The following is a 26,494-nucleotide window of genomic DNA, read 5'->3' as shown; positions in this document are numbered from 1 at the left end:
ATTTTAATTGACTTAGCCACCTGTGCCTTATAGCTACCATGCAGAGAGCACTCCTCTACATGGAGTCTGGTGTTTCTCAGCCCATTTGGGCTGCCTTTATTTTCCATACACTGATCTATCAAAGGTGTCTATGCATGAAGGAAGGTTTCAGTGTTGTTCCTAGGAGGAGCTGAGTCCACAGCCCTCTGCTCCCCTAGGGGACCTTGCCTTAAACTGGGAAGGGTTTTTCCATGCTGAGTCAAGCCAGCCCAGCCCACTCGTCTGGGCTGCATGCCCATCCCTGACCAGCACAGTTTGGAAATGGACCAGCAGCTGACAATCAGCTGAGTAAGACCACCAACTCCTTTTACAGCTGACCAGATGAAAGCCCAGAAAGGATACGTCAGCTGCCCAAAGTCACACAGGAAGCAGGAAGTCAGGTACACCACATCTACATGTGGAAAACAAGATCACAAGGAAGGGCTGGTATATCCTCCCTGCCAGACCAGGAGGAACCATGCCACCTGTGCCACCAGACTGTGAGAGAGGCAGCAGGCTGCACATCCTGTCACTGGAGGGGGCAGGACTTGCCATGGCCTTCTACCCAGAGCAGGGGCCACAGTGCCCAGGAAAGAAAAGAGGCATGGGAGGGAAAGGCATCAGCTCCAGCTCTACCCAGCTCTGTGCCCTGGGCATGTTGCTCCTCTGCTCTCATCCCTGCTCTCTGGGTACAAAACTGAGTTGTCCCACCCCTTCTGGCTCATATTCAAGGCCCATGCTGTTCAGGCTCCCAGCCTTGCACATTGCATCTCAAATAAAGCAATCATAAAAGAGGATGGGTCTGGGATACACAGATTCCTGCCAGCCACCTGTGCACAGGCCAGGTGTCCCATTGGGACCTGTGGCTTGGAGCTCTTTACAGGGAATCCAGTCCCTGTGGTAAGCATTAGCATGGGGCCAGAGAATGTCCTCCCAGCCACCCTGCCACTGGGAGCCATATGGCTACACATTCTCCCAAATAAGCATCTTTTGAAAGCCTGAGTGGGAGCTTCTGCCAATGTCTCCAACACTGGCCTGAACACAGGGCTAGTGAATGAAGCCTCACACCTTTGGTATAATCGTTCAGAGCACATGAACCAGCTGAAGCAAAAACATGAAGCCCACTATCATTTCAACTGCTCCCACCCACATGCTGGAAACCCTAAAATTGACTTGTCAGTGTTTTAGGGAGCATAGTGGAGTTGGGGAGAGCTCATGGCCACCATTTATAAGCTAGGTGCCCTTGGATGAGTTACTTAACCTCTCTGAGCCTGTCTCCAAATCAGTAAGATGGGATCATACCTACCTCGTAGAGTGCTTATAAAGATGATGTAAATCACAGGGCTTGGGACAGAGCTTATGCAACGTTAGCGACAGAGCCCAATTTCAGGGATGGCCTGTGTATAGACACAGACTGCTAAGGGGTATTAGTGCTGTGAATCTAGGAAACTAAGTGAGAAAGAGACAGCTCAAAGCAAGAACTGTGGTTAGGGCCCACACTCCTGGACATGAGTCTGTCTTCTGGAATCTGACTCCATAACCCCATCACTAACATGTGGGGCATGGCCTCAAAGCAGATGAGCTCCAGAGGAGGGCTTCCAGAACCGGTGTTCAAACCAGCTGGCAGAGTTCAGACTCCAGAGTGCCATCCTGACCTATTGGTTCAGCCATTCAAGGGGGGTGGCAGCCGGGATCTGGGGTTCAGCAAACCTCTGCAGAGATTCCCTGGCCAAATCCTAGGGCCAAGAACACTGTTCTGACTTCCTTCCACAAAAATGGCCTTTGCCCTTCACTTAGCAAGAGAAAGAGTCTCCATGGGCTGACTGCCATTTCCATTTTACAGATAAGGAGACTGAGGCAGAGGGAATGAAGGACATGGCAGAGGGTTGCATGCTGGTCTGTGTAGGGCTGGACCCTGAGCAGGTCTGATTGGTTCCAGGTTCCAGACTCTGCAGCTGGAGTGTCCGAGCAGCTCAGTGCCAGGTCTAGCCCTGCACAGGGACCCCTCAGAGCTGGTCTGTTCTCACAACTCAGCATCCTGGGCATCCCTGGCCAGTTGAGTGAGAAGCACAGGCAGGAAGCAGTGGGGCACAGGTGGGCCTGTGCGAGCTTTGGAGGGCCAGAGATGCATACCCCTTTCCAAGATATCTTCAGTGATGTCACTTGGTAGCTTGAAATCAGCCATAGGAGCATTTACACCATGGAAATCAGCAAATGCTACACACCAGTGCTTTAAAAAAAAAAAATCATTAAAAATGTTCAGCCCCGCATTCCTCCCTGGCAGACAGACTTGGGGGCAGTGGATGTCCTTGGAAACAGGAGATCTGGCCATGGGACCTGACACTTGGAGGTTAGATAGTCCTGGCTTCAAAGCTTTGCTTTGCTGGTTAGATCCTGGGTCCCCTTGGGGAAGTTGCCAAACCTCTCTGTGCTTTGCCTTCCTGCTCTGTAAGATCAGCTAATAATCCTTACCCCGCAGAGGGGACTGTGTCAATCCATGGACAGAGCATCTATGAAGCCACAGCACAAAGCCTGGCCCCCAGGAGGGCACCATTTCGGTAAGCCTCTGCCTCCCGAGCTTCCTGCTTCTCCTCACACCTGCTGTGCACCATACCTGTGAGTGTACTCATGTGTCAGTGTACTCGTGTGGCCCTGGCTGCTGGGACTGCCACAGGTTCTTTCAGGACCCCATGATGCGGTTCCCAGAACCTACCTTTCAGCACCTGCTTGCACAGTGTATGGTGGCAAAGGTGATAAGTGCCTTCTTGACTAAGTCACCAGGTTCATTTCCCAGACCTCTGAGCTCTACCTGCCCCTCTTAGCTTAGCTCTCCCCAACACCTGCTTCCCAACAGAGGCCTGAACCCAAATGCAGGTGCTCAGCAGAGCTGTGGGAAAACATTCAGAGCACTTCAGCTCTTGCAGACAAATACGGAAAAGAGTTTGGTGCACCGAAAACCCAGGACTGCAACATTCTCAGGAAGCCCTGTACATCATCCCACTGTGTGAGGCCCCCACCCACCACTAGTATGGCTTCAGGACCTCAGCCTAGTCCCATTGACAACTCCCATCCTGCATCCACCCCTGCCCAGTTCTGTCCTGGGATAGTCCCCGGCCTGAGCCCGATGCTGATGGAGAGAAGGATGCTCAGCCCTGCTCCTACCATATGTGCAATTTCCAATCAAGAGAGAAAGGCAAAAAAAAAAAAAAAAAAAAAGAGAGAGAGAAAGGCAGCTCTGGTCTGTGATGTTGGCTTAAAGTCCCCTGGCCGGAGAGGCTACTGGCCCCAGGGACAGCCCTCGGCAAGCTCTGCTCAGGGCCTGTCAGGGAAATCCTGCCAGCTGGCAGGCAGGCCTCCACCAGCAAGTGCACCTGCTTTGGCTTGCCCTGTTGATTGCCAATGGATGGAGGATGCAAGTTGTCACCTCCAGGCCTGTCCTCTAGCCTGGCTGAGCAGTGGGAGGCAGTTGCCCCAGTGAGAGCCTCCTGAACCTGCCTTCATCCTCACTTCTTGCCAGCTCCTACCCCTCACCCTGGCCCAACAGTGCCTGCCTAACTCAGGAGCAGCTACTGAAGTGCCCAGAATATCAAAGAGGCCTGGTGACCGCCTCCCTGGCTCCTTGGGGCAGGACAGCCACTTTGATGGATCATCCTGGCACATGACAGCCTCAAAGGTGGCCAGGAAGAGAGAGCTGGCATTTGAATTCCCAGTGCCCTGCCTTCTCTACCCCACATGCCCAGTGCACAGACCAGGATGCTTACCCACAGCAGGGACTGGCCTAGGAACATCTTTCCCTTTCCTGCACTGTCTCTGACACATTTTGGAGGAGGCCAGGGCCTGGGTTTGGGTGAAATGGAATGCTGGGAAACTCACTTTCACAAATGATGTTGAGGAAGAGAAAGGGTTCATGGGAAACCACCTAAATTGGAACAAAAGGAAGGAATGTGGCCACGGCCAACAAAACAGTGTCCTTACCAGCCTGTCCATAGTCAGAAATCCCACCATTCGTAATTCACTCCTTTGGGCAGTGCAAAACAGTGTCCTTACCAGCCTGTCCATAGTCAGAAATCCCACCATTCGTAATTCACTCCTTTGGGCAGTGCAGCTGACACTCCTAGGAGAGTGTCATCTCATTATCAAGGGTTGCTTCCCAAGTGGACAATTAAGGATGCTAATTAAAATACCAGGCTGGGTATTTCACATTTGTCATCCTACCACATCTTTAAGCAACCTTGCAAGGTACCTTACTATACCCAGCCTATAGCTAAGGTTAAGGAATTGGCCCTCACAAACAGAAGAAGCCAGATTTTATGTTAAGTCCGGCAAAATATAGCTCCTCCCTTAAAGAGCTCCTGAGTTGGGGGGCAGGTGCAAGGACCAGGATGATGAAGGACAGAGCTTCTAGCCATGGCGCAGGTAAGCACAGAGGGTGGTGGGAAGCAGGAGGGAGCACCTGAGTCAGAGAAGGTCAGAAGTCCTTCGACACTAATGCCTGAGCAGAGCTTTGAAGGATGAGTAGGAACAAGATGGGTGGACCAGCATCTCAGAAGTTGCGGGGCATAAAGGGGCAGGCTGTCTTGGGGAAAATGCAAGCTTGAGTAGACAAGAGGAGGGGGCAGGAGGAGATGCAGGTGTCACATAAGGAGCTAAGCTCCAGAGTCACTAAAGGAGACCCAGGTCCCTGTCCCAGGCTACCCAGGCCCGGTCCTGTAACAGGGCTTTGGTTCTCATCAGTGCCCCAATGACAGGACTTTCACGTCAGCTTGGCATGGTGCTGGTGCCATGGTCTGAGAGATTTCCTGACTGGTTTCCCATAGCTAACAAGAGCTCCTCCCCCACTGTCACAGTGTCCCTGCCTGTGGGCAAAGCCCTTCTCTAGGGGACCCTCCCACACTGTCACAGTGTCCCTGCCTGTGGGCAAAGCCCTTCTCTCGGGGACCCTCCCCCACAAAGCTTCCTCTCCCCACCCCCCAACCTTCAACCCTGACCCCAAATGACGGTGGGCAGACCAGATGAAGGCGGCTTCCAGGGGCTGGGAGTGCACGCACACATGCATGCACACAAGGCGCAAGAGGACAAAGCTAACCGCCAACCCCCAAAGCATCTGCCAGCTCAGAACCCGCCTGTCTGAGGAATGTGTCGGATGGTTTAATACTGGCTTTGGTACATGAGATTCCAGATGCTGGAACCCTGAAATACATTGGAATGTACTAGAACTAAGCATAAGGCATCCTGTCTTGGCTCACCCAACTCTGATTGGGAGCTGTAGGCTGAGGCTTGTCTACCTTGAGAGATGCTTGATTCAGAGATTCCCAGATTCCCACTCAGATCAGGAGCTAGGCCTGGATCCCCTCCCCAGTAAATAGCCACGTGCCAGGTACAGAGTGGACAGCCCAACCCTGGGAGGACACTATGAGGACAGGTCCCCAGAAGTCTTGTCATTGGGCTACTAGGAGCTTCAGAGGTGGGGGTATCCCAACACTGGGGACACTCTGCCCAGATCCCTATCAAACTAGCCAAGGCCTGCCTTCCTTCTGGGGCTCATCTGAGGAGCCTCTAAAGGCCATGATTTGCACCAAGCAAGAATCCGAAAGTTGGCATCACAAGCCCTAAATCTGGAGCAGGTGAGAAATTTCCTGGGATCTGCTTGCCCCCCCCCCCCAAAGGAAAGGCTCTGATCATTTCTCTGGATTTTTCAGCAGATGAATTGGCCAACTAACCACTTCCCAATCCCCAACCACTCTTCCTCTGTACTGAGAATCAGCTATGGTGTAGCCGAAGGCCAGGGGTTCCTCGAGCTGTCTGCCTAGGTCTCCCTTCATTGTCCCCAGACTGCCCCACTCCAGGAGTGTCCCCAACAGGGAGAAGGAGTTCAGGCATAGTGTCAGGAGATAAGTATGCTCCCCTACATGGAGACTTCTAACTGGTCTAGTCATGATCCCACTGCAGAGCACAGAAGACAGGAAAGGCTAAGAAGGGCCATCCTAAGTGCTGAGTTGATAAGTCATGGCTGCCCAGAGCACCTCCTGGAGAAGAATACTGATACTGCACCATGCTCCATTTGATTGGTGATGTCTGCTGTGGTCATGGATATTCACCATCCCTGATCTACAGGCTGGGTGACTTTCCCTGAACAGGGCACAATTCCCCAGCCAGGACTTTGGTAGCAGAGGAGGCCCTGGCCAGCGGGGTACAAACAATCCACCAACTCCCTAACAGAGTTATAAGAACCCTAAAGAGTGTCTATTGGCCCAAGGTCCCCCAATTTGCCAGGACAATGTCTCTCCCTTTTCTGAAGATGTTAATGTTGGTTGTATTAGGAAATACTTGCCTAGAATAGAAACACATTGCAGGGTTAATTTATCCTCTGTAAAAATGACTAAATGCTTTCTTTCTCACCTGGGACCCTAAGGACATTCTGGCTACTACCAGAAGTAGCCTTGGACCCATCGAAAACTCTGCCCGTGGACATGCAGATGGGCCTGGGCACTGCTCTGAACCAAAGTTCATTGAAATGCTTTTCATGATGCTCTGCCCCATGCATCGGAGCCACCTCACTTGGACACCTTGGCCTGCACAGTGCTGGGCAGATACAGGTACCTCCAGATGGCATAGTAGTGGGTGCCAGCACCAAATGCCACAAAGAGATGCCAGATGGCGTGAGCAAAGGGGATCCTCCCGTCACTCTTGAAGAACACCATGCCCAAGCAGTAGAAGACCCCTCCGGTCATCAGCTCCCAGATGCCCTCGGTGTTGGGCTGTCGGCAAGGACAAAGGTACAAGTCAGAGGAGCAGCCAGCAAGGCTGGGAGCACCCCACAATCCCCGCCCACATACTCAAAACAAAAAGAAACATGGATGGGAAAGCCAGCCCAGATTCCCGGGTAGAAGGTCTTGACACATATTAATTCTTCCCAAAATTAATTCTCAAATGTTATTGATGTCTACCAAAATCTCAAAGACTATTTTATAGCATATGTTTTCTAAAAATTAATACAATCTGGGTGTGTACCCAAAAGAAGTGAAAGCAGGGATGTGGACAGATACTGGTATATCCAGGTTTGTAACAGCCAAAATGTGGAAGCAAGGCACATGTCTGGGGATGGATTAATGGATAAACAAATTGTTATTCATGTTATTTCATACTGTGGGCAATTATTGCTCAAGAGTTAAAAAGGAAGGAAATCTGGCACCTGCTACAACATAGATGAACCTGGAGGACATGATGCTAAGTGGAGTGAGCCAGACACAAAGGGACAGATACTGTAGGATCCCACACAGATAAGGTCCCTGGTGTCCATTGAATCCATAGAGACAGAAAATAGAATGGAGGTTACCAGGGGCTGGGGAAGGAGGAACAGAGAGTTAGTGTTTCCTGGGAACAGAGATTCAGCTTGGGGTGATGAGAAAGTTCTGGAGATGGCTGGTGGTAACAGCTGCATGAGAACATGAATATGCTTCATGCCACTCAACTATATACTGAAAATGGTTAAAATCATAATTTTTATGTATAATTTATCACAATTTTTAAAAAGGAATATATGTCCAGGGAAAAGAATTTTAGAGAAATCAAACAAAAAATATTAAGAAAAAAAGGAGTCACCCTAGCCATCAGAGATGAGCAGTATTAATACCTGAGCAATTGGTGGTTAAAGGGAATGGCAGAGACCCGATGAGAGCCATCATACCATCCCCCACCCCCTGTCTTCCTGGGTCCACCTGTACACGAATTACAAGCTGCCACTGCTAACAGTATCCTTCCAGAAATGTTCTCTCCATGAGCAACATGCCATATGCACTTTGTACATAATGATGCATAGGAAATGATCATTCTAGATAGATGGGCTCACACCATCCCCACCATGCTGCAACGCCACACTGGGTTAACTGGTCTATGGGGGACTAGTCTGCAACCCATGGCAGGAGACATTTCCAACTTTTGAACAGCTGCATAGTATTTCATTGTCCCTGTGGACACTAACTGATCCATTCAGTCCTCCAGAGCATTGTACTCACATATTAATTACACAGTAACAACATTAGGAATATCTAGAGCCTCCTAGCACTTGCTAGGTGCAAGGCACCGCATGGAGGGCCTTTGTGCCACCGTCACAACTGCCTTAAGAGGCATGCATTACTCCAAGTGACTGTCATGAGGATACACCCACGACACGTGCTAAGTGAGGAAAGCACGCTGCAGAGCAGCGCATTTCGTGTGACCTTATTTTCGTAGAAGAACAAATAATTCAGTATGTCTGCATATCCACGTAGATTTGCATATAAATAAATAAATAAAAAGGACATACAACAAACTGAGTGGTGGTTACAGCTGGGGCATTGTATTAGGGAGGACGTGGAAGGGGGCTTTGGCTCTTTCACACATGTTCAGACTTATTTTTTGCAGTGATTATGTATTTAAATATACACTTACTATATATAAGTATATATATGTCCTTAAATGTATGTAATACGTGATTGGACAGATAGTGTATAATTTAGTATTTATTTAGTGTAATTAATAAAATTTAAAAATTTTAACATAAATTTAAATGATATTTCAATTTTAAAAATATTTACTATATATAATGTAATATGTACTTCATAAAATTTTTAAGAACCTTTTTAAAATTTATTTATTTATCTATTCATGAGAGACACAGAAAGAGGCAGAGACATAGGCAGAGGGAGAAGCAGTTTCCTTGTGGGGAACCTAATGTAGGACTGGATCCCAGGACCCCAGGATCATGACCTGAGCTAAAGGCAGACACTCAACCACTGAGCCACCCAGGTGCCCAAATTTTTAAAAACTTAAAAGTAAATTTAAACAAATAGTTTTAAGATTTCAAAACATTACAATGTAATATTTAGTTGAATTCGTAATATTTTTTAAATAAATTTAAATTTTTAAAAATTAAAAATATTTAATATAAATGATACATGTAATATTTATTCTACTGTACTTCATACATTTTTAATTTTTTAAAAAGACATTTAGATGTTTAAAAAAATTTTTAATGTTAAAAATATTTGTCATAAAAAATATTTGTCATAAATTGTATAATGTAATATTTAATATACATCAAAAAATTTTTTTAATTTAAAGATAGGGGTGCCCGGGTGGCTCAATCAGTTAACAGTCCGCCTTTGGCTCAGGTTATGACCTCAGGGTCCTGGGATCAAGCCCCACATGGGGCTCCCTCCTCCGTAGGGAGCCTGCTTCTCCCTCTGCCTCTCTCTCTCCTTGTGCTCTCTCTCTCTCTCTCTCTCAAATAAAAAAATAAATCTGTAAATAAATAAATAAAACATAATTAAGCTACATTAGCTCACTCAGTTTAGTGCCAGAATAGAGACAGGCCCTTGGACAAAACAGAACTGAAATATTGTGTTCACACATATATGTGTGAATTTAACATGTGGTCAAAGGAACATGTTTAAATGGCAGGTAACTGAAATCATTGGCTAGGTGTCTGGGGACAAATTACCATGTCCAGGAGAAACCACGGTGGGAAGTTTAAATCCACAACAGAAACAGGAGAAAATACTTTCCTAACCATAGGAAGGAAGAAAGAAAGGAAGACTTTCCTAACCATAACACTTAGAGTTAAAAAAATAAAGAAGATAAAATTTTTCAAAAAGACGAAACACGTGGTAGACTTGACAATGTATAATCTTACCACCTGCCAATAAGAGTGTAAGATAAATAAACTAGGGAGGGTGCCAGGCAGGTGAGTTTACTGTGCCCACTTGACAGGACAAAGGAGGCTGGGAGGGGTGATGTGGTTTCCACACTTGCCCCCCCACCTCTTCTTTTCCTGGCCTCTGCCCCTCACAGCGGGGGGAGGCGGGGGGGCCACACCTGAGATCCATCCTAGTCGCCAGTCAATGTTATGGGGGCAAATCATGGCTCAGCCACTTAGGGGCTGCACATGCACATGGGCTGGCCTGAATGTCATGAACAGGACATCATGTCCCTCTCCAGGGACACCTGGGTCAAGGAAGTAAGATCCTGTGGGTAGGCCCCCTGCACTTAGTAAGGGCTCAGACTATATATAGGGAAGGTGCCCCTTCTCGGCTTGGTCTCTGGTGTGGACAAGCAGTTTAGGATTTACAGACACCAAAGCAGGTAATCAGAAGTCCAGAGCCCTGACTCTGCCTCTATGGCCAAGAATGTTATTACCACAGATTTAATTTAGTGACTGGGTACTTACTATGTGCCAGGTACCATCCTAATCCCCCCCATGGGTTTTCCTATTCAATCCTTAAACATACAGGAGGGCTGAAGCCGGGAGGGTCACACAGCTCGCTGGAGGTTAGGCAGAGTCAGGCCTCGGTTTCCTCATGTGCCAGAGGAGGGGGTTGGACACAGTGATCCCGAGAGGCACGCTGGGTCCCTCCAGCCAGCTGGGAGTCCCCTTGCTGGGCAGGTGGGACTTACCATTGAGAGGATGACCAGGGCAGGGAAGAAGCCCATGATGACATAGCAGAGCAGCTCCACGAGCTTGTACCTGGCAGGAAGACAAGCCATCTGGGCCTCGGGACAGCCTCCCCATGAGGAACAGCGTACAGCTCCCCGTTCTGGGTAGGAGGGACACCCCAACCAAAAGAGTGAGAAGGACTCCACCCTCTGCCCAGCACTCCTGGACTCTGACTTCACCCATTGACACCCAGCAGGTGCTGGCAGAGCTGGGTGGCCCTGGGTGGATCTCCTTCCCTCTGGGACTTGGGTCTCCATCGATGAGATGACAGGCCAGGATTGCCACTGCTGAGTACAGCATGCCACACTCGAGCCTGGGGCAGCCATTGCTAGGTGACCCTAGCACCTTTTCCTGCTGGGTCCAGGCAGCCGCCCTCCATACATCCAAGTGGCTGCAACCAACTGACACTGATTTGCTGTCCCTGCAGATTCCAGGGGTCACTTATTCCCTTTGGCTTCTATAGCTCTGTTTCTTTTCTCACTCTGCAGGACTGAAGTGAAGGTATTCGCAACCTTTCCCCCTCACCTGACCACCCAGCTTAGGGAAGGTGGGTAACACATGACCCACAAGGCCTTTGTTAAAAACGCTCTTCAGATCCACCCTACAGGCTGTGGCCCTGGTGGCCATCCATGGGCCTGAACCCCATGATGCTAGGCAGAGCTGTACCCTCATGCCTCAGGGGGTCATCCTGGGTTGTCATCTCCCCAGGGGCAGAGAGGAAGCCCAGCCCCCACCCCATGACACTCCCCCCACCCCCCATCCCTGGCTTACCGCTCATGGAAGAAGAAGACGTAGATGGTGCCCACAGAGGCCATGATCCAGACCAGCCAACGCATGTGGGAGGCCCAGGGCCCCAGCTCCCGAAGGTTCAGCCTGGGAGAGAGCCAAGGGCACAGCCTGAGGGGGGCCTGCTGGGACCCAGCCCCTCACAGGAAGACTGACCCCAGAGAAGCCCTGTGCCCTGCGGCCCCACAGCAGGGACGTGGGCTCTCATGGAAAGCCAGATGGGGAGACCGAGAAACCGGGTCTTGAGAACAATAAGCAATGATTAGAGGGAAATTTCCCAAACAGATACTGTAGGAGTATGAAGAGAAAGAGCATCTCAAGTGGACGGGAGTGTGAAGCCTGTGTGAGGGCAATCTGGCAGACTCTTTTTTTTTTTTTTTTAAGATTTTATTTATTTATTTATTCATTTATTCATTTTTAAATTTAATTTTATGTTTTTATAATAAATTTATTTTTTATTGGTGTTCAATTTGCCAACATACAGAATAACACCCAGTGCTCATCCTGTCAAGTGTCCCCCTCAGTGCCCATCACCCATTCACCCCCACCCCCCGCCCTCCTCCCCTTCCACCACCCCTAATTCGATTTTATTTATTTATTCATGAGAGACACACACACAGAGAGGCAGAGACACAAGCAGAGAGAGAAGCAGGCTCCATGCAGGGAGCCCGACGTGGGACTCGATCCCAGGACCCCGGGATCACAACCTGAGCCAAAGGCAGACGCTTAACTGCTGAGTCACCTAGGTGCCCCCCATCTGCTTGAATCTACCAAACCCAAGGTATGCATGTCCCATGACCCGGTCCTTCTGGCCCCGGGGGGTCAGCCAAGTCAAGGCTGTCTGGTACTCTCACCCAGAGGCACAGGAAAGGACATTCATCACGGCATGGGTCCATCGGGGAAAGCAGGAAGACACCCCTTGTCTACCAGCAGGGGAAGGGGATGGCATCCATCTGTGCTGGTTATCAATGACTGCCTCTCACCCTTTCTGCCTGCCCCAAGGTAACGGAGCTGGGCCTCGCACATCCCTCCTTGGCCGAGGCACGATGCTGAGCTTTGTCAGGGGAGTAAAATGAAGAGACTTTGCAGGAGGAAAGGCTCTTCCTCCCTGGTTCCTGCGGTTTTCCCATGACGTTTGCAGAGCAGGCTTTTCTCCGCAGCTACGTGGCCAGGGCTGTTTCCCAGGGCAGGTGCCTGCAGGTGCGGCTTTCTCTGGCATTTGGCCATGGCGTGTTCTCTTGCTGTTGACTTAGGTGATGGCAGCAGCGGCGGTACAGCTTCAGGTCCTGGACAGTGCAGGCCTGTGCCCCAGGCCAGGTGGCTGCTCCTGCACCCTTTCTGCAGCCCCACACACCTGCACACTGGGGCCCCCGCATAGGGACTCCTGTCCAGCAGGCCACCTGGCCTCCACCCTGTGCAGTGTCTGCATAACTGAATTGCACCAAAATGCTCTAAGGCTCCTGCAGGCGCGTCTCTGGCTGCTAGTTCCAGGAGCAACCAGCAACCAGCAGCTTCCCTGGCACAGAACAAGTGGGGAAGCTCAGGACCTCCCGTGGCTGGCCTCTCCCGGCACCCAAGAGGGGTGATTTCCAGCAAGCCACCCCACCCCCACCAAACCCTCAGCAGCTGCTCTGTCATCCCGTGGGCAAAGACCAGGCTCTTTCCAATGAGGTAGGAGCTCTGCCCTGGGTGAAGGTGGGGCTGGTGGTAGTTGTCCCTTATCTCCACCACTACTGGCTTCCCTAGATTTGTCTTTGATGCTCATGAATCAATTCTCCCCTACTCCAATCTCCCATTATTAATCCTTTATACCAAGTTTTTGGTGTTCAAATCACTGTATGGTTTCTGTGTTCCAACTGCACCCTGCCAAACACACTGTCCTCTGGTATAGTCATAGCAGCTTGGAAAACAGGAAGACAATCTAATCTGTACTTAGGTGCATACAACAAGACATATTGTTAGGTGTGCCAGGATTGAGCAGAGCATAACAGGACTGTATTATATGAAGAGAAACACGTCAATGCTCAGAACTCCAATCTGAGCCCCTTGTTGAGTGGTAGCAGGAGTTACATCTAGAAAGGGACAGTTAATGATGGCGGTGGTTGTGGGGGGAGGGTCCTTTTGCTCTTTTTCAGGAGTGTCTTTTTTAAAATTTTTAAAAAAGTTTTTATCTATTTATTCATGAGAGACACACAGAGGCAGACACAGACAGAGGGAGAAGCAGGCTCGCTGCATGGAGCCCGATGTGGGACTTGATCCCAACCCCGGGATCACACCCTGGGCTGAAGGCAGATGTTCAACCACTGAGTCACTCAGGCATCCCCTGAAGTGGCTTTCTTGAATGAGAATACTTTATATAAAACGTCTGTCTGGGGGCACCTGGGTGGCTTAGTTGGTTAAGCATCTGCCTTCTGCTCAGGTCATGATCCCGGAGTCCTGGGATCAAGCCCCACATTGGGAGTCCCTGCTCAGCAGGGAGTCTGCTTCTGCCTCTACCCTTCACCCTGCTCTTCCTCACTCTCTAAAAAAAAAAGTCTGTCTGCCCTCCTGCCCCCAAAAAGCAACTGGCTCAGAGTCCAATTGTTATTATAAATAAGTTAATTTATACTGGATAGCTTAAAGGTAAAAAATAAACAATAATAACCAACTCATTACCCAGAAGAACCATCAGGAAAGAGCATTCTAAATAGTTCTCCAAACAGATGCAAAATTGGCCAATGGGTAGGAGGACAAGTATAAAATGGGATGGAGGGGGTGGGCAGAGGAAGGGATAGGAGGACAGGCTGGGATGGAGGTGAGGGAGCATCGAACCACATGTAATATTTCTTTCTAAAACATTACATTGAATTTCAGGATGCCTGAGTGGCTCTGCGGTTGAGCATCTGCCTTTAGCTTAGGGCGTGATCCCAGAGTTCTGGAATCGAGTCCCACATCGGGCTCCTTCTGGCTTCCGGCGGCGCCTGCTTCTCCCTCTGCCTGTGTCTCTGCCTCTCTCTCTCTCCCTGTGTCTCTAATGAATAAATAAAGGAAATCTCAAAAATATATATATATATATAAATACTATGCTGAATTTCAACTTGACTTGAAGAGAAAAAAAATGAACACCCCATCCCCACAAAACATGAGCTGAACTTCAAATAAATATTTCTGCTCTTGTCTTTCTATGGTGCCAAAGCATTTCAAGCATCTTTTATATGCTTGTATGCAGCATATAAAGTAAAGATTGTATGCAGGAATCTTACACGTAAGTCCAATCTACCAGAAGCAAACATTTAAAAAGTGAGGTTTTCTGATTGAGGCAAGGATGGGGGAACCTGCAGTCATTCACACCCCCACCCCTCCGTGGTCCTCTGGAAACCTCAGGGGTTCTGCAGAAAATGGTGTGAGAACCAGAGCCGTTCAAAGAAAAATACCCACCACAGGATCTATGGTGTCCCCTCTTCCAATTCTCCCAGCCAGCCAGGAAACTGGTCCCCAAGCTCCTCTGTTTCCTCCACATTCAATTAACCCCCATGTTTTGCCAATTCTTCCTCCTAAAAACGGCTCATAAACCAGGGTACATCTCCTGCCCCCCCTCGTCCACAGCTTCCCACAGCTGTGACTCATTTCCTGTGTCAGTATTGGGACAGTCAACATCTGTGCTCCCTGTGAGACCCTAAGTCCCATCAGGAGGGCCATCCTCAGACACCGGCATGGGACAGAGAGCCCAAGCCCAGCCAGCCGCAGCCAGGCATAAAGACTAGAAACCCAGGCATTAAATCAGCAGAAGGCAAGACAGACGGAGGATTGTTCTAGAAATCCATGTCAAAGAGAGTTACTGGGACACCTGGGTGGCTCAGTGCTTGAGCATCTGCCTTCAGCCCAGGGCGTGATCCTGGGATCCGGGATCAAGTCCCACGTCGGGCTCCCTGCATGGAGCCTGCTTCTTCCTTTCTCTGTGTCTGTGTCTCTCATGAATAAATAAATAAAATCTTTAAAAAAGAGAGAGAGAGAGAGTTACTGCAGCTGAGCCCAAAACTTGACTGTATTCAGTCATGTCCCAAGGGAAACCTGACATTACCTGGTCCCTGCCAACTGCAGGTGGTGCCTAGGGCACACGTGGGACCCACAAGTGGCCACAGGGAATGAGGTCCCTCCTGTGGCTCCTAGCTTCTCTCTGCTGCTCCTGGCCTGCTCCAGTGGCTTCCCACGTACCCACACCTCCAGGACCTTGCTTATTCTAGACACCTCCAGACTTATGCCTGCCCCCTTGGCATCGATGACCAAAAGCACACCAGTTTTGGGAATAGAAGCAAGTCACCTCTTCTCCCAAAGCCCAGCTAGGCGTGGGGCTTGCATGTGCCTGCATCTCGCAGGCAGACAGCAGCACGGCTGGTTTCAGGGGGAGGCTTGCCCAAGAAACCCTGGCCCCCTTGCCTCCTCCCACCTTCCATATGTCACTCTACTCAGCTGCCTGCAAGTGTCTTTTCAATCTGTCCCTGTCTCCTCTTAACTGCCTTGGCCACTCCTAGGGGCTGGGCTACCACCTCTTTTTCCCTAGGTCCTTGTGCCAGCCTTGCCCACACCTCCCTGCTCCCAAGGCAGCCACCCTTCTGCCTCCAAACAATAAAATCACCTCAATATCCTGCTTCAAAGCCCCATCACCCCTAAGGATAGACCAAACAGCCTCCCATCTATACTCCCTTTACCTCTACCCTTGTATGAGATGTGGATACCATGCCACACCTGCCACAGGAGCACGGACACCCAAGGCATGGTCACCAGGACCTTGTCCAGCAGGGAGGATGGATGACTCCATGGGTCTCTCCAGACATATGCTATGCGGAAGAAGCAAAATCCAAATCCAAAAGAACGGGGATGCCACTAACATGAAATAAGAACTCAGGCATAACTATCATCTGACGACAGGTGTCAGGACTGTGGGTACCTTGAGGGGAGGGGACGAGGAGTACGAGGCGGCTGGACATATTCTGCTTCATCTGGGTGCTGGCTGCTGTGTGCAGAAATTCATTGGGATGTACACTTAAGACTGCGCATGCTCTCTAGGTATAGCCAACCTCCATGAAACATTTATTTACTTTTTTAAAAAGATTTTATTTATTTTTTGATAGAGCAAGAAAACACAAGCAGGGGGAGTAGCAGAGAGAGAGGGAGAAGCAGGCTCCTCGTTAAGCAGGGAGCCCGATGTGGGGCTCGATTCTGGGACCCTGGGATCATGACCTGAGCTGAAGGCACTTACCAGCACTCTTAAATGTATTTAAAAAGCAACAGTCAAAAATAAAAAAATAAAAATAAAAATAAAAAGCAACAGTCATTGTATATACAAAAAGACCCATCTAGGGATCCCTGGGTGGCGCAGCGGTTTGGCGCCTGCCTTTGGCCCGGGTCGCGATCCTGGAGACCCGGGATCGAGTCCCACGTCGGGCTCCCGGTGCATGGAGCCTGCTTCTCCCTCTGCCTGTGTCTCTGCCTCTCTATCTCTCTCTCTGTGTGACTATCATAAATAAATAAAAATTAAAAAAAAAAAATTAAAAAAAAAAAAAAAGACCCATCTATTAGCAGATACAGTGAAAGAGAAGGCCCCACTTATGAAGGCCAAAAATAGAAATTTCCTAGGCAAAAACAGAACAAACCTTTCTGTGGCTCCTCACTCTTCAGAAGCACACGTGCTTCTCAGAGCAGCACACCTCCTCCAGGCAGCCCTCCCAAGGCCCCCACACCACAGCAGCACCTTCTCTGAGCTCCCATGGCTGCATGCACACATGCCCATCTTACCATGCCACCACTGTCCTGTCACAGACACCCTTCCACTTGCCAGACCCTCGGGGTCCCAACCCCCAGCACCACCTGGCCACATAATACACATTCACCAAATGTGAGCCCAACAGCTTGCTTTCTTTCTTTCTTTCTTTCTTTCTTTCTTTCGTTTTTTTTTATTTTATTTTATTTTATTTATTCATGAGAGACACACACACAGAGAGAGAGAGCGAGAGAGCGGCAGAGACACAGGCAGAGGGAGAAGCAGGCTCCATGCGGGGAGCCCGACGTGGGACTCGATCCTGGGACTCTGGGTTCACGCCCTGAGCCAAAGGCAGATGTTCAACCGCTGAGCCACCCAGGCGTCCCTCGCCAGGCTTTTAGAATGTGGTGTGAAGCTGAGTGTTTCCTTATTCCAGAACTTTCTGGATTTATTACTAAATCAAGTTGGAAAACTCTAGGTCACTTGCTGGGGGAGTTTAAAACGGATACACCGATGGTGACCTGGCAACACTTAACCAAATAAAAGGCTCACTCTCTGCCGCCCAGAAATCAAGTCTCTAATCTATCCCCCAAAGATCAGGCTCCAACCATATGAAGCTGCCATTTCTGGAGGTCAGGAAAGGCTGCCTCTTAGCAGCTTCATACTATTTGAGCCAACAAATTCACGCACATGTGCTAAATGATACACAAGCAAGGGGCTTCACCGCAACACAGCCTCTCCTAGCCAAGGGACAGAGCATCCCAATGCCAGAAATATCCATAAATGGGGGATGGCCAGGAAATGTTATGCTGCTGCAGAAAAATAAAAAGAGTGGGGAAATCTTCAATGCACTGATAGGGAGACATGCCCTCAGTGATATTACTAAGAGAACAAAACTAAATTGCAGTTTGAATGGTATCCTTCCTTTTGTATTAAAAATAGGAAAAGTATGAACACCAAAAAATTGACAATATTATGTTCACACACTTTCACTCTTTTCGCACAAAATAACTTTGGAAAGATACAGAAGAAACTGGTAATAAGTAGTTGCTTCTAAAAGGAGAATGGGCAGAGGGTATGTTCTTACCTACACTATTCTGTGCTGAATCAACATATTACCCAGCCAATATAAGAAGAAATTCGAAGAGAGGAAGGCAGCCCTCCCCAGGGACAGCACAGGGGTACTCACCAGGGTGCATAGGATGCTGCTATGAAGAAGTAGATGACCATTCGGTCGAACATGTGCAAGCAGTGCTCCACCATCCTGGGGCAGAGAAGGCATAGGGGTAGGGTCAGGGTTAGGGCCCCAGAGCCACACCCTGGGACAAACATGCCTCCCCGCAGGTGTGGAGGGGCCTGAAGCTGACTCGCCTCTGTCCAGCCACCACCCCAAGGCTTCAGGCTCCCCATCTGTGAGTGCCCAGAGCAGTGATTTTCAAACCAGGCTCCCCAGCACTCTGGAGGTTGAATGGGGACACCCTATAGGTTTCTTCAAAGACCCCCTTCTCCCAGAAAGGTGAATGTCTGACATTTACACCTGTAGAACTCTGCATTTTGGCTTTATTTTTATTCATTTTTCTTAAAGATTTTATTTATTTGTTCATGAGAGACACAGAAAGAGAGAGGCAGAGACACAGGCAGAGAGAGAAGCAGGGTCCATGCAGGGAGCCCGACGTGGGACTCGATTCCGGGACCCCGGGATCATGCCCTGAACCGAAGGCAGATGCTCAACCACCGAGCCATCCAGGCATCTCTGCATTTCAGTTTAATATGCTGGGCTTTTCAAAAGATTTCATATAATGAAATAATTTGGTGATTAAAACCAATGAGCTTATATATGTGCCCACCTCCCCCAAAGATCCTCTGGGTCCTGGTATTCTGGTTCAGGTCCAGATCTGGAGCCAGAAGGCCTGAGTTCGAATCTCAGTGTTACCACTTAGGGACTGTATGACCTTGAACCAGCTCCTTACCATCTGACTGTTGGCCTCAACTCTCTGCTCTGTCAAGTGGTTAGAATACCAGCCTATCACAGGATGACTGTGAGGATTAAGTGAGTTGGTACTTAGCACAGTGCATATCAGGAAGTGCTCAATAAACATTAATGTTTTTGTTGCGACCTCGCATTGCATAGCAAATTGTAGGCTTCAATATATCTGCCCTGTGTGGTAGCCAGCCTCCAAAATGATGCCCAAAGAGCCCCACTTTCTGGTATTCACACCCATGTGTAGCCCCTCCCGTGATGAATAAGACAAACAACATGTGTAACCAACAGAGGGCTGCAGAAATGATGGTGTGTGATCTCTGAGGCCAGATCAGAAAAGACATTAGAGCCTCTGCCTTGTTCTCTTGGAATGCTAACTTTGGGAGAAAGGAGCCATGTGTCTGTGGAGATGTCCATGTGGGAATCACTGAGCATCTGCCAAACATCCAGCACCAATTTGCCAGCCACGTGAGGAAGCCACCTTGAAAGTACCCTCCTCCAGCCCCAGTCAAGCCTTCAGATGGAAGCAGCACCGGGCCAGCATCTGGACCACACAAGAGATCTGAACCAGAACCACACAGTCAAGCCCCTGAATTCCTGGCTCTCCAAAGCTTTGAGAGGCAATCGAGGTTTCCTATTATTGAAAACCTCTGTGACTGAGCATAATTTATTATACAGCAATAGATAACTAACATAAAGTGATTCTGTCCAGGAAACCTCAGCCCTCAACAAGACTGACCAGTGATCCTATGTATGGTTTAACTGCACATCCTCCTAGAAATAAAAATGACAACAGCAGCTAGCATATATAGAGCATGTGACATGACCAGAACACTAGTCGAAGCAATTTAGAACATTAGCTCTTTAATCCCACCTAGAAGGTAGGTACTGTTAGTTTCATTCACCATGTGACAGATGAGGACAGGGACAGCCAGCACAGTCACACCACTGGTTAACTGGACACTAAACCCAATGACAATGACTGCTGTCTTAATAAGGAAAGGGGAGGGGGGATATTTGGACAAAGAGACACACAGGGAGGAAGGCCACATGAAGACACAAGCACCCTGGAGGATAAGCCAAGGAACCCTGGGGTTGCCAGAAACCAGAAGAGGCCAGATCCTCCCCTAGAGACTTTGGAGGGAGGATGACCCCATGGACACCATGATCTTGGCCTTCTGGCCTCCAAAATTACAAGAGAAGAAATCCTGTCATTTCTAGACACCCAGTACATGGTAATTGGTTACGGCAGCCACAAGAAACTCCTACGGTGGGGAAGAAGAAAGACCCATGGGGAGAGCAAGAATGGGAAGCAGGAAGGGGGGACACAGCAGAGTCATGGGGTTTCCGGGGGTGAGGGAGGCACTGAATCTGGGGAAGAGGTATCACTGCAGCTGCTGCAATGGGACAGGGCATCCCTGGATTTAGGGGGACCCTGGATTCCTGGGATTACCTCTGGCTCAGATAGGACCAGCTCGGTGATCTTGAGCAAGACCCATGGTCTATGGCCTTCCAAATTTCAGTGTCATTATGCACAAGACGGGGATTCCATGTGCTGCAACATGGACAAGCCCTGGAACATCATGCTTAGTGAAAGAAGCGAGCCACAAAAGGTGGAAGCAACCCAAGTATCCATTGATGGATGCATGGATGCGCAACATGTGCTACATACCCACAATAGAATATGTCTATTTAATGCCTTCAAAAGGAAGAAAGTTCTGAGACACACTACCTACCATGTGGAGTGAGCAACATACTGTGCTGGATAAATAAGCCAGTCACAAAAGGACAGATATTCTATGATTGCCTTGTGTGAGCTCCCGAGAGGAGTCAGACTCAGAGAGAAAGTAGGATGGTGGGTTGGGCGAGAGGATAGGGAGCAAGTACTCAAAGGGCACAGAGCTTCAGTTCAGGAAGATAAAGTTCTGGAGATGATGATGGTGTTTCCACAACCATGTGAATGTGCTTAATGCCCCTGAACTAGACACTTAGGCCTGGCAAAGATAGTCAATTTATGCGATGTGTATTTACCACAGTGTTTTTAAAAATTAAAAGCAAACCAAAAATTTAAAAATATGAGACTAATGCTACACCACAGAATTATTGGAAAGACCAGGGGTGACATCTGTACAGGACCTAGAACTGGTAGGGGTGTTTCCCAGAAGGGGGGCAGTCATTCTGATGGTTCTGACAGTTCCAAAGGCCCATCATAACACCACCAGAGGCTGGGGGCTTACTTTCTGGGCCTCTCAGAGGTGAGCCAACAAGGCTCATGTGGGTGACATGGTCTCCCCAGGTGGGACCCACCTTCGGACAGCCAAGACAAAGACAGGTCCCCACCCTGGACCCCTCCTGGCCCAGCTAGGCATGCCTCCTGCCCTGGTCACCCTGCCTGGCACACACCCCTCCCGTGGGAGGCAGAGGCACCTGAGGTGGCTCTTCTTCCAGGAGATGGTGTGGAACACAGTGGACACCACGAAGAGCCCACAGAGGCCAAGGCCATAGATCCAGGCAGAGATGGTCTCCCAGTCATCATCTGACAGGAGGTAGAGGTTGGAGCTGCCAAGGATGCTGGGGATGATCCAGAGCTGGAAGCAGAACAGAGACAGGTGCTAGAGGGCCAGCCTCCAGGCCAGGGAAGTACAGAGTCCCTAAGCTTCCCAGAACCCACTTTCCACCCTCTTCTCTAGACCCACACCACTCAACAGTGCCTCCCTCCATGGTGGGAAAGTCCTAGACCTGCACCGTCCAACATGGGAACCCCTAGACACCTGTGACTACCGAGTACCTGAGCCATGACTATGCAGTAAAGTGCTGAATTTTTTATTTTATTTCATTTTAATTGACTTTAGTTTCAATTTCAGCAGCCCCACGGAGCCAGAGGCTACCATATTGGGCAGCACGGCTCTAGAGAAGGTTGTGGTAGACACCAAAGCTTCCTGCCTCAAGGAGCATCACCAGTCACTGCCCCCACTTCTGTATCGGCTGACAGCCCAGCCTCGCAGTCCCCAGGCACCTCACACCACCTCACACTTGTGTGGTTGCACACGAAGCTAGCGCCTTCTGAAGAAAACAGCCCACTCCACCACGCCCACCTAAAAAACCCTTCACTCTTCACAGCTTGGTTTCTCCATCATTGCCCTTGAGGAGTCTAGAACTCTCCAAAGCACTGGGGGCAGGGGAACTCTAAAAGCATGCCTAGATCTGTGTGTTGGGAGCACTTTTTCAGGAGGAAGGTTCTATGACAGCAGCAGCCAACGGAACTGTAATGTGAGTCACACCAGTCATTTAGGATGTTCTGGTAGCCGCGGTTTTAGAAGGAAAAATAGGTGAAATTAATACTATATTTTGCTCAACCCAATATACCCAAAATATCATGTAATTAACATAAACACAGTAAGGAGATATTTTACATCCTGTTTTTCATGCTAAGTCTTCCCAAGTTGGTGTGTATATCACACTCCCAGCATATCTCCAACAGACGAGCTGCATTCTAAGTGTGCAATTGCCACAAGGGGCCAGTGGCTACTGAACTGGACATGGGTCTAGATCTTTCATTATTCTCAGAAGGGTACACTGCCCAGAAAAGGATTTCTTAGGCAAGACTGAGGTGGAGTCGGCAAGTATCCCAGAGAGAGGGAATGGCATGTGCCAAGGCATGCAGGTGTACCTTCTACCCAGGAAACAGTGCATTCAAGTGCTGGAAACTGGGAGGAAGGGTGTGGCAGTGGGAGGTGGGCCAACTAAGGAGCTAAGACCTGCTTTGGAGCTTGCTATGAAGTCCAGATTACCAGGGAGCCACTGAAGGTTCATAGAGCAAAAGAGGCATGCTTAGCACCGGAGTCCAATGTACCCAAATGGCCTTCCCTTGAGATCCTACTCACTCTTCCAAGAGCCACAGAGGACTTGTCGTCACTTGGGACATCGCCATGGAATAGAGATGTTGACTCTCTCCAAGGGTGAAGGACTGCCTTCCCTTCCACCTGAAAGGGACCCCCTCTCAGCACCCCAAAATGCAACTCACAGCATGGGTGGCACAGTTGGCTGCATGTTCATACTCGGTGGGCTGGTACCTCTTGTGGGCGGGGACTCGGTGGTTCATGAACCTGGAATGAGAGGTATAATTCCTGGAGGTTGGCCCAGGAAGCCTGGAGCAGCTCTGGTCACAAGATTCTCAGGAGACCTAAAGATCAGGTCCCTCCCGGGTTGAGGGGGTGCTGGGGGGAAGGACTCGTCCCCCTCTCCCCCTCTCTCTTCTCCTTCCCCTACTCCTCCTCTCCCTCCTTCCCTTTTCTCTCCCCATCTTCCCTCCCCCCTTTCTATTACACTGTTTTTGGACTAGCCAATATTTATTTTGTGCCTAATCCCCAATGTGGTATTTGTTACAAAACTTTGCTAAATACAGCATTCTCTCCATTTTCTGCTTCTCATTTTCCTTCCGTCCAACTGACGCACAGTACAACTCCCCAAGGGTACAGCCTGACCAACTCTTCCTTGTGCACCCAGCCCCATAACCACCACCCACAAGGAGCCTGAGCTCATTTCCCGCCCCCCAGAAAGTGCCCTTATACCCCCTCCCAGGGACTTTTCTCTCAGGGAAACCACCCTCTGACATTGTCATCAGATTAGTTTGGCCTATTCTTGAACTTCCCATCAATGGGATCACACAGCACAAACCCTCTTTTGTCTGGCTTCTTTGGTTCCACGTGACTTTTGCGCAATTCATTCATGTTGTTGGATATAATGATTGACTGTTTTCATCGCTGTACAGAATTCCATCCACAATTTATGTATCTACTGGAGGTGGATATTCCAGTCTGGGGCCATCATGGAGAACTCTGTAAGCACTCGTGTGCACATCTCTGGTGACCATCTGCACTCATTTCTGCTGGGCGTAGATCCACATGTGGAAATGCCAGTTGACTTTATCTTAAGCAATATGCATTCCTAGTGTTCTGGAGTCCACGCCTCGTTCATTTCCTCCAGTCTCTCCTTTGATCCACACTGGAGCTCCGAAAGCACACAGATCTATTGCCCCACTCATTTTACCGAGGGGAAACCATCGTTTGAAGCAACGATGAAGCAACACCCCCAGGTGGTATGGCACTCAGTCTGCGCCTGGCTGGTGTGACTCTGGACAGTGGTTTTCAAGTCAGGCTGGGAAGGCAGGCCTGACAGGGTGGGGAAGGGGAGTCAGAGAGCTGGGGGTGAGGTCTGCAAGCACCTGGCCAGCAAGCAGGGCCAGCTTGGCAGGGGTCCTCTCCTTGGCCCAATGGGAAGCTCACCTGTTCACCTTGGACCCTGCTGACCATCATCCACCAGATGGGGTTAAACTCCATGGAAACATCAAAAACGTTCCCTCCAAGACCCCAATTAGTACTATGAAGGCCCATAAAAATAAGGGATAGGCACATGGCTCAGAATAAAGGGCTCAATGCAGTACAGGTCCCAGAGCAGAGTATCTACTAAAGCACCTTCCATATGCTGGGTCCATGCCACGTGCAGACCACTGAGTATACGCTGAGCTTCTGGATGCTGGTGTCATCCAGTTGCTCCTGGACTGTTCACAGAGAATTTACCCAGCAGTACCACACCAGTATAGATCACAGAGGATTCACTGAGTACCTTCTGTGTGCTGGATCTGTGCCAATAAAGGTCACAAAACATTCATGGAGCACCTCTATATGCTGGACCCATGTTAAGTGTACTTCACTGAGGATTTGTCAGCACTTTCTCTATGCTGGATCCACACTATAGAGTTCATAGAGCATTTGTTAAGTACTTTCTATATACCAGTGTTACACTGAGAACCAGGGTCAATGGGTTGGGATGACCTGGCCTTGCCCTCGAGGAGCTCATAGTCCAGAAGGCATTAGATGCAAGCAGAAATCCCAATGCCATGTGATTAGTACTCCTCATCCCTTTGGGAAACCTTTGAAAACATCTACTATGTGCTGGAGTTGAGAGAAGAGACACAGCATAGCGTGAAGGCTTCCAAGAGGGGACAGGCTTCCCAGGGCACACAGGTACACCAAGATGCCTGGGTGCCTGGCATAGCACCTGACTCCACAGTGGGCACCAGCAAACAGATTGTCAAGGGACAAATGAGTGTACAAGGTGAAAAGAGAGGTGAAAGGGTGCTTCTGGCCTAGGGACCAGCAGAAGGGAGTGTACAAAGCATTGGGCAAGCCGCCCAGTGTGTGCAGGGCAGTCATCAAGGCCAGAGGATGGGGCTGTCTGCCAGGCGCTGACACTGCCACCTGCCCTGGCTCTCCCAGGGTCTGGTTTTCCTACACTGGCCCCTTGGCACCTAGACAAGTCTGCTGGCACCTGCTGGCAGCCACTCTCTGCCTGCATGTAGCAGTCACTCCACCTGTGACCAGGGCAGGGTCATGCTGAGCCCATTACACAGATGAGAGAACTAAGACCCTTGGGCAGCAAGTCCCAGGGCTGGGTGTCTGAGCAGAGCAGGCTGGACCTCAGTGCTCCAATCTCTGCAGAGTTTGACACCTGTGGAGGGGCGGGCTCAACGCCGGGCTTTGGGTCACAGAGAAAAGGGAGGACCCAGCCCTGGAGCTGAGGACCCCACAGAAGCACAGCCTCCTCTACCTCCTCCCAAGACAACCAGCCCAACAGCTCACCTTCTCCAGGAAGAAGCTGTCTGTGGCCAAGAGTGGCTTAATAAATAACAATACAACAACAGAAGCAGTGCTCTGGGCTGAGTTGTGTCTTCCCTAAATGCTTATGTTGGTGTCCTAGCCCCCAGTACTCAGAAAGTGGCCTCATCTGGAAACAGAACATCTGCAGATGTCATCAGTTAAGAGGAGGGTGAGGCCCTAACCCGCTACGACGATGAGGGTGCTTATGGGATAAGGAGAGACACAGAGTTGAAGCCCCTGATGCCAAAACCCCCAGAGGCTGGGAGACAGACACAGAAGCTTCTTTAGAGCCTCCGGAAGGAAACCAACCCTGCAGACACCTCAGCATTGGACTTTTGGCTTCCAGAACTGGGAGGCTAAATGTTTGGGGAGGGTTTGGTTTTTAAGGGTTTTTTTAAGATTTTATTTATTTATTCACAAGAGATACAGAGAGAGAGGCAGAGACATAGGCAGAGGGAGAAGCAGGCTCCCTCTGGGGAGCCTGATGTGGGACTCGATCCCTGAGCTCAGGGATCACGACTTGAGCTGAAGCCAAATGCTCAACCACTGAGCCACCCAGGCATCCCCAAATGTTTGTTGTTTTAAGTCACAAAGTTCATGGTCGTGTGTGACTAGAGCCCTGAAGACACTAACAAAGTTATGCACAGTGTTAATTTTGATAGCTCCTGCCCAAAAGCCCCAAAGGGGGCTGTGCCAATGGGGTGGGGCAGAGGCCAACCATGCAAGGACACAGCTGATGCCTTTGTCCAAAATGGGAAACTGAGTCCGGCGCTGAGGGAGTTTTTGTCCACCTGCCACCAGGCGCAGCCCAGCCACCCTCTCTTCTGCTCCCTTAA

The 26,494-nt window shown here is 49.7% G+C and overlaps 1 protein-coding gene across 1 annotated transcript in view; it reads right to left on the bottom strand.

The window, feature by feature from the left end:
* Nucleotides 1-3,179: 3,179 nt before the first annotated feature.
* The window catches only part of MMD2 (monocyte to macrophage differentiation associated 2), a 47,767-nt gene continuing 24,452 nt past the window's right edge, over nucleotides 3,180-26,494 (bottom strand). The window contains exons 2-7 of the mRNA XM_041750912.1: nucleotides 23,024-23,105; nucleotides 21,427-21,587; nucleotides 18,208-18,282; nucleotides 11,264-11,365; nucleotides 10,453-10,522; nucleotides 3,180-6,776 (exon numbers count right to left, since the gene is read on the bottom strand). Coding sequence (XP_041606846.1) covers nucleotides 6,573-6,776; nucleotides 10,453-10,522; nucleotides 11,264-11,365; nucleotides 18,208-18,282; nucleotides 21,427-21,587; nucleotides 23,024-23,105 — 694 coding nt within the window. The 3' untranslated portion in view covers nucleotides 3,180-6,572. The remainder of the gene's footprint in view (nucleotides 6,777-10,452; nucleotides 10,523-11,263; nucleotides 11,366-18,207; nucleotides 18,283-21,426; nucleotides 21,588-23,023; nucleotides 23,106-26,494) is intronic.

This window comes from Vulpes lagopus, chromosome 3 (genome assembly GCF_018345385.1).
Source record: "Vulpes lagopus strain Blue_001 chromosome 3, ASM1834538v1, whole genome shotgun sequence".
Classification (NCBI taxonomy): domain Eukaryota; kingdom Metazoa; phylum Chordata; class Mammalia; order Carnivora; family Canidae; genus Vulpes; species Vulpes lagopus.
The sequence above is the reverse complement of the archived record's forward strand: the minus strand, read 5'-3'. Positions and strand labels throughout refer to the sequence as shown.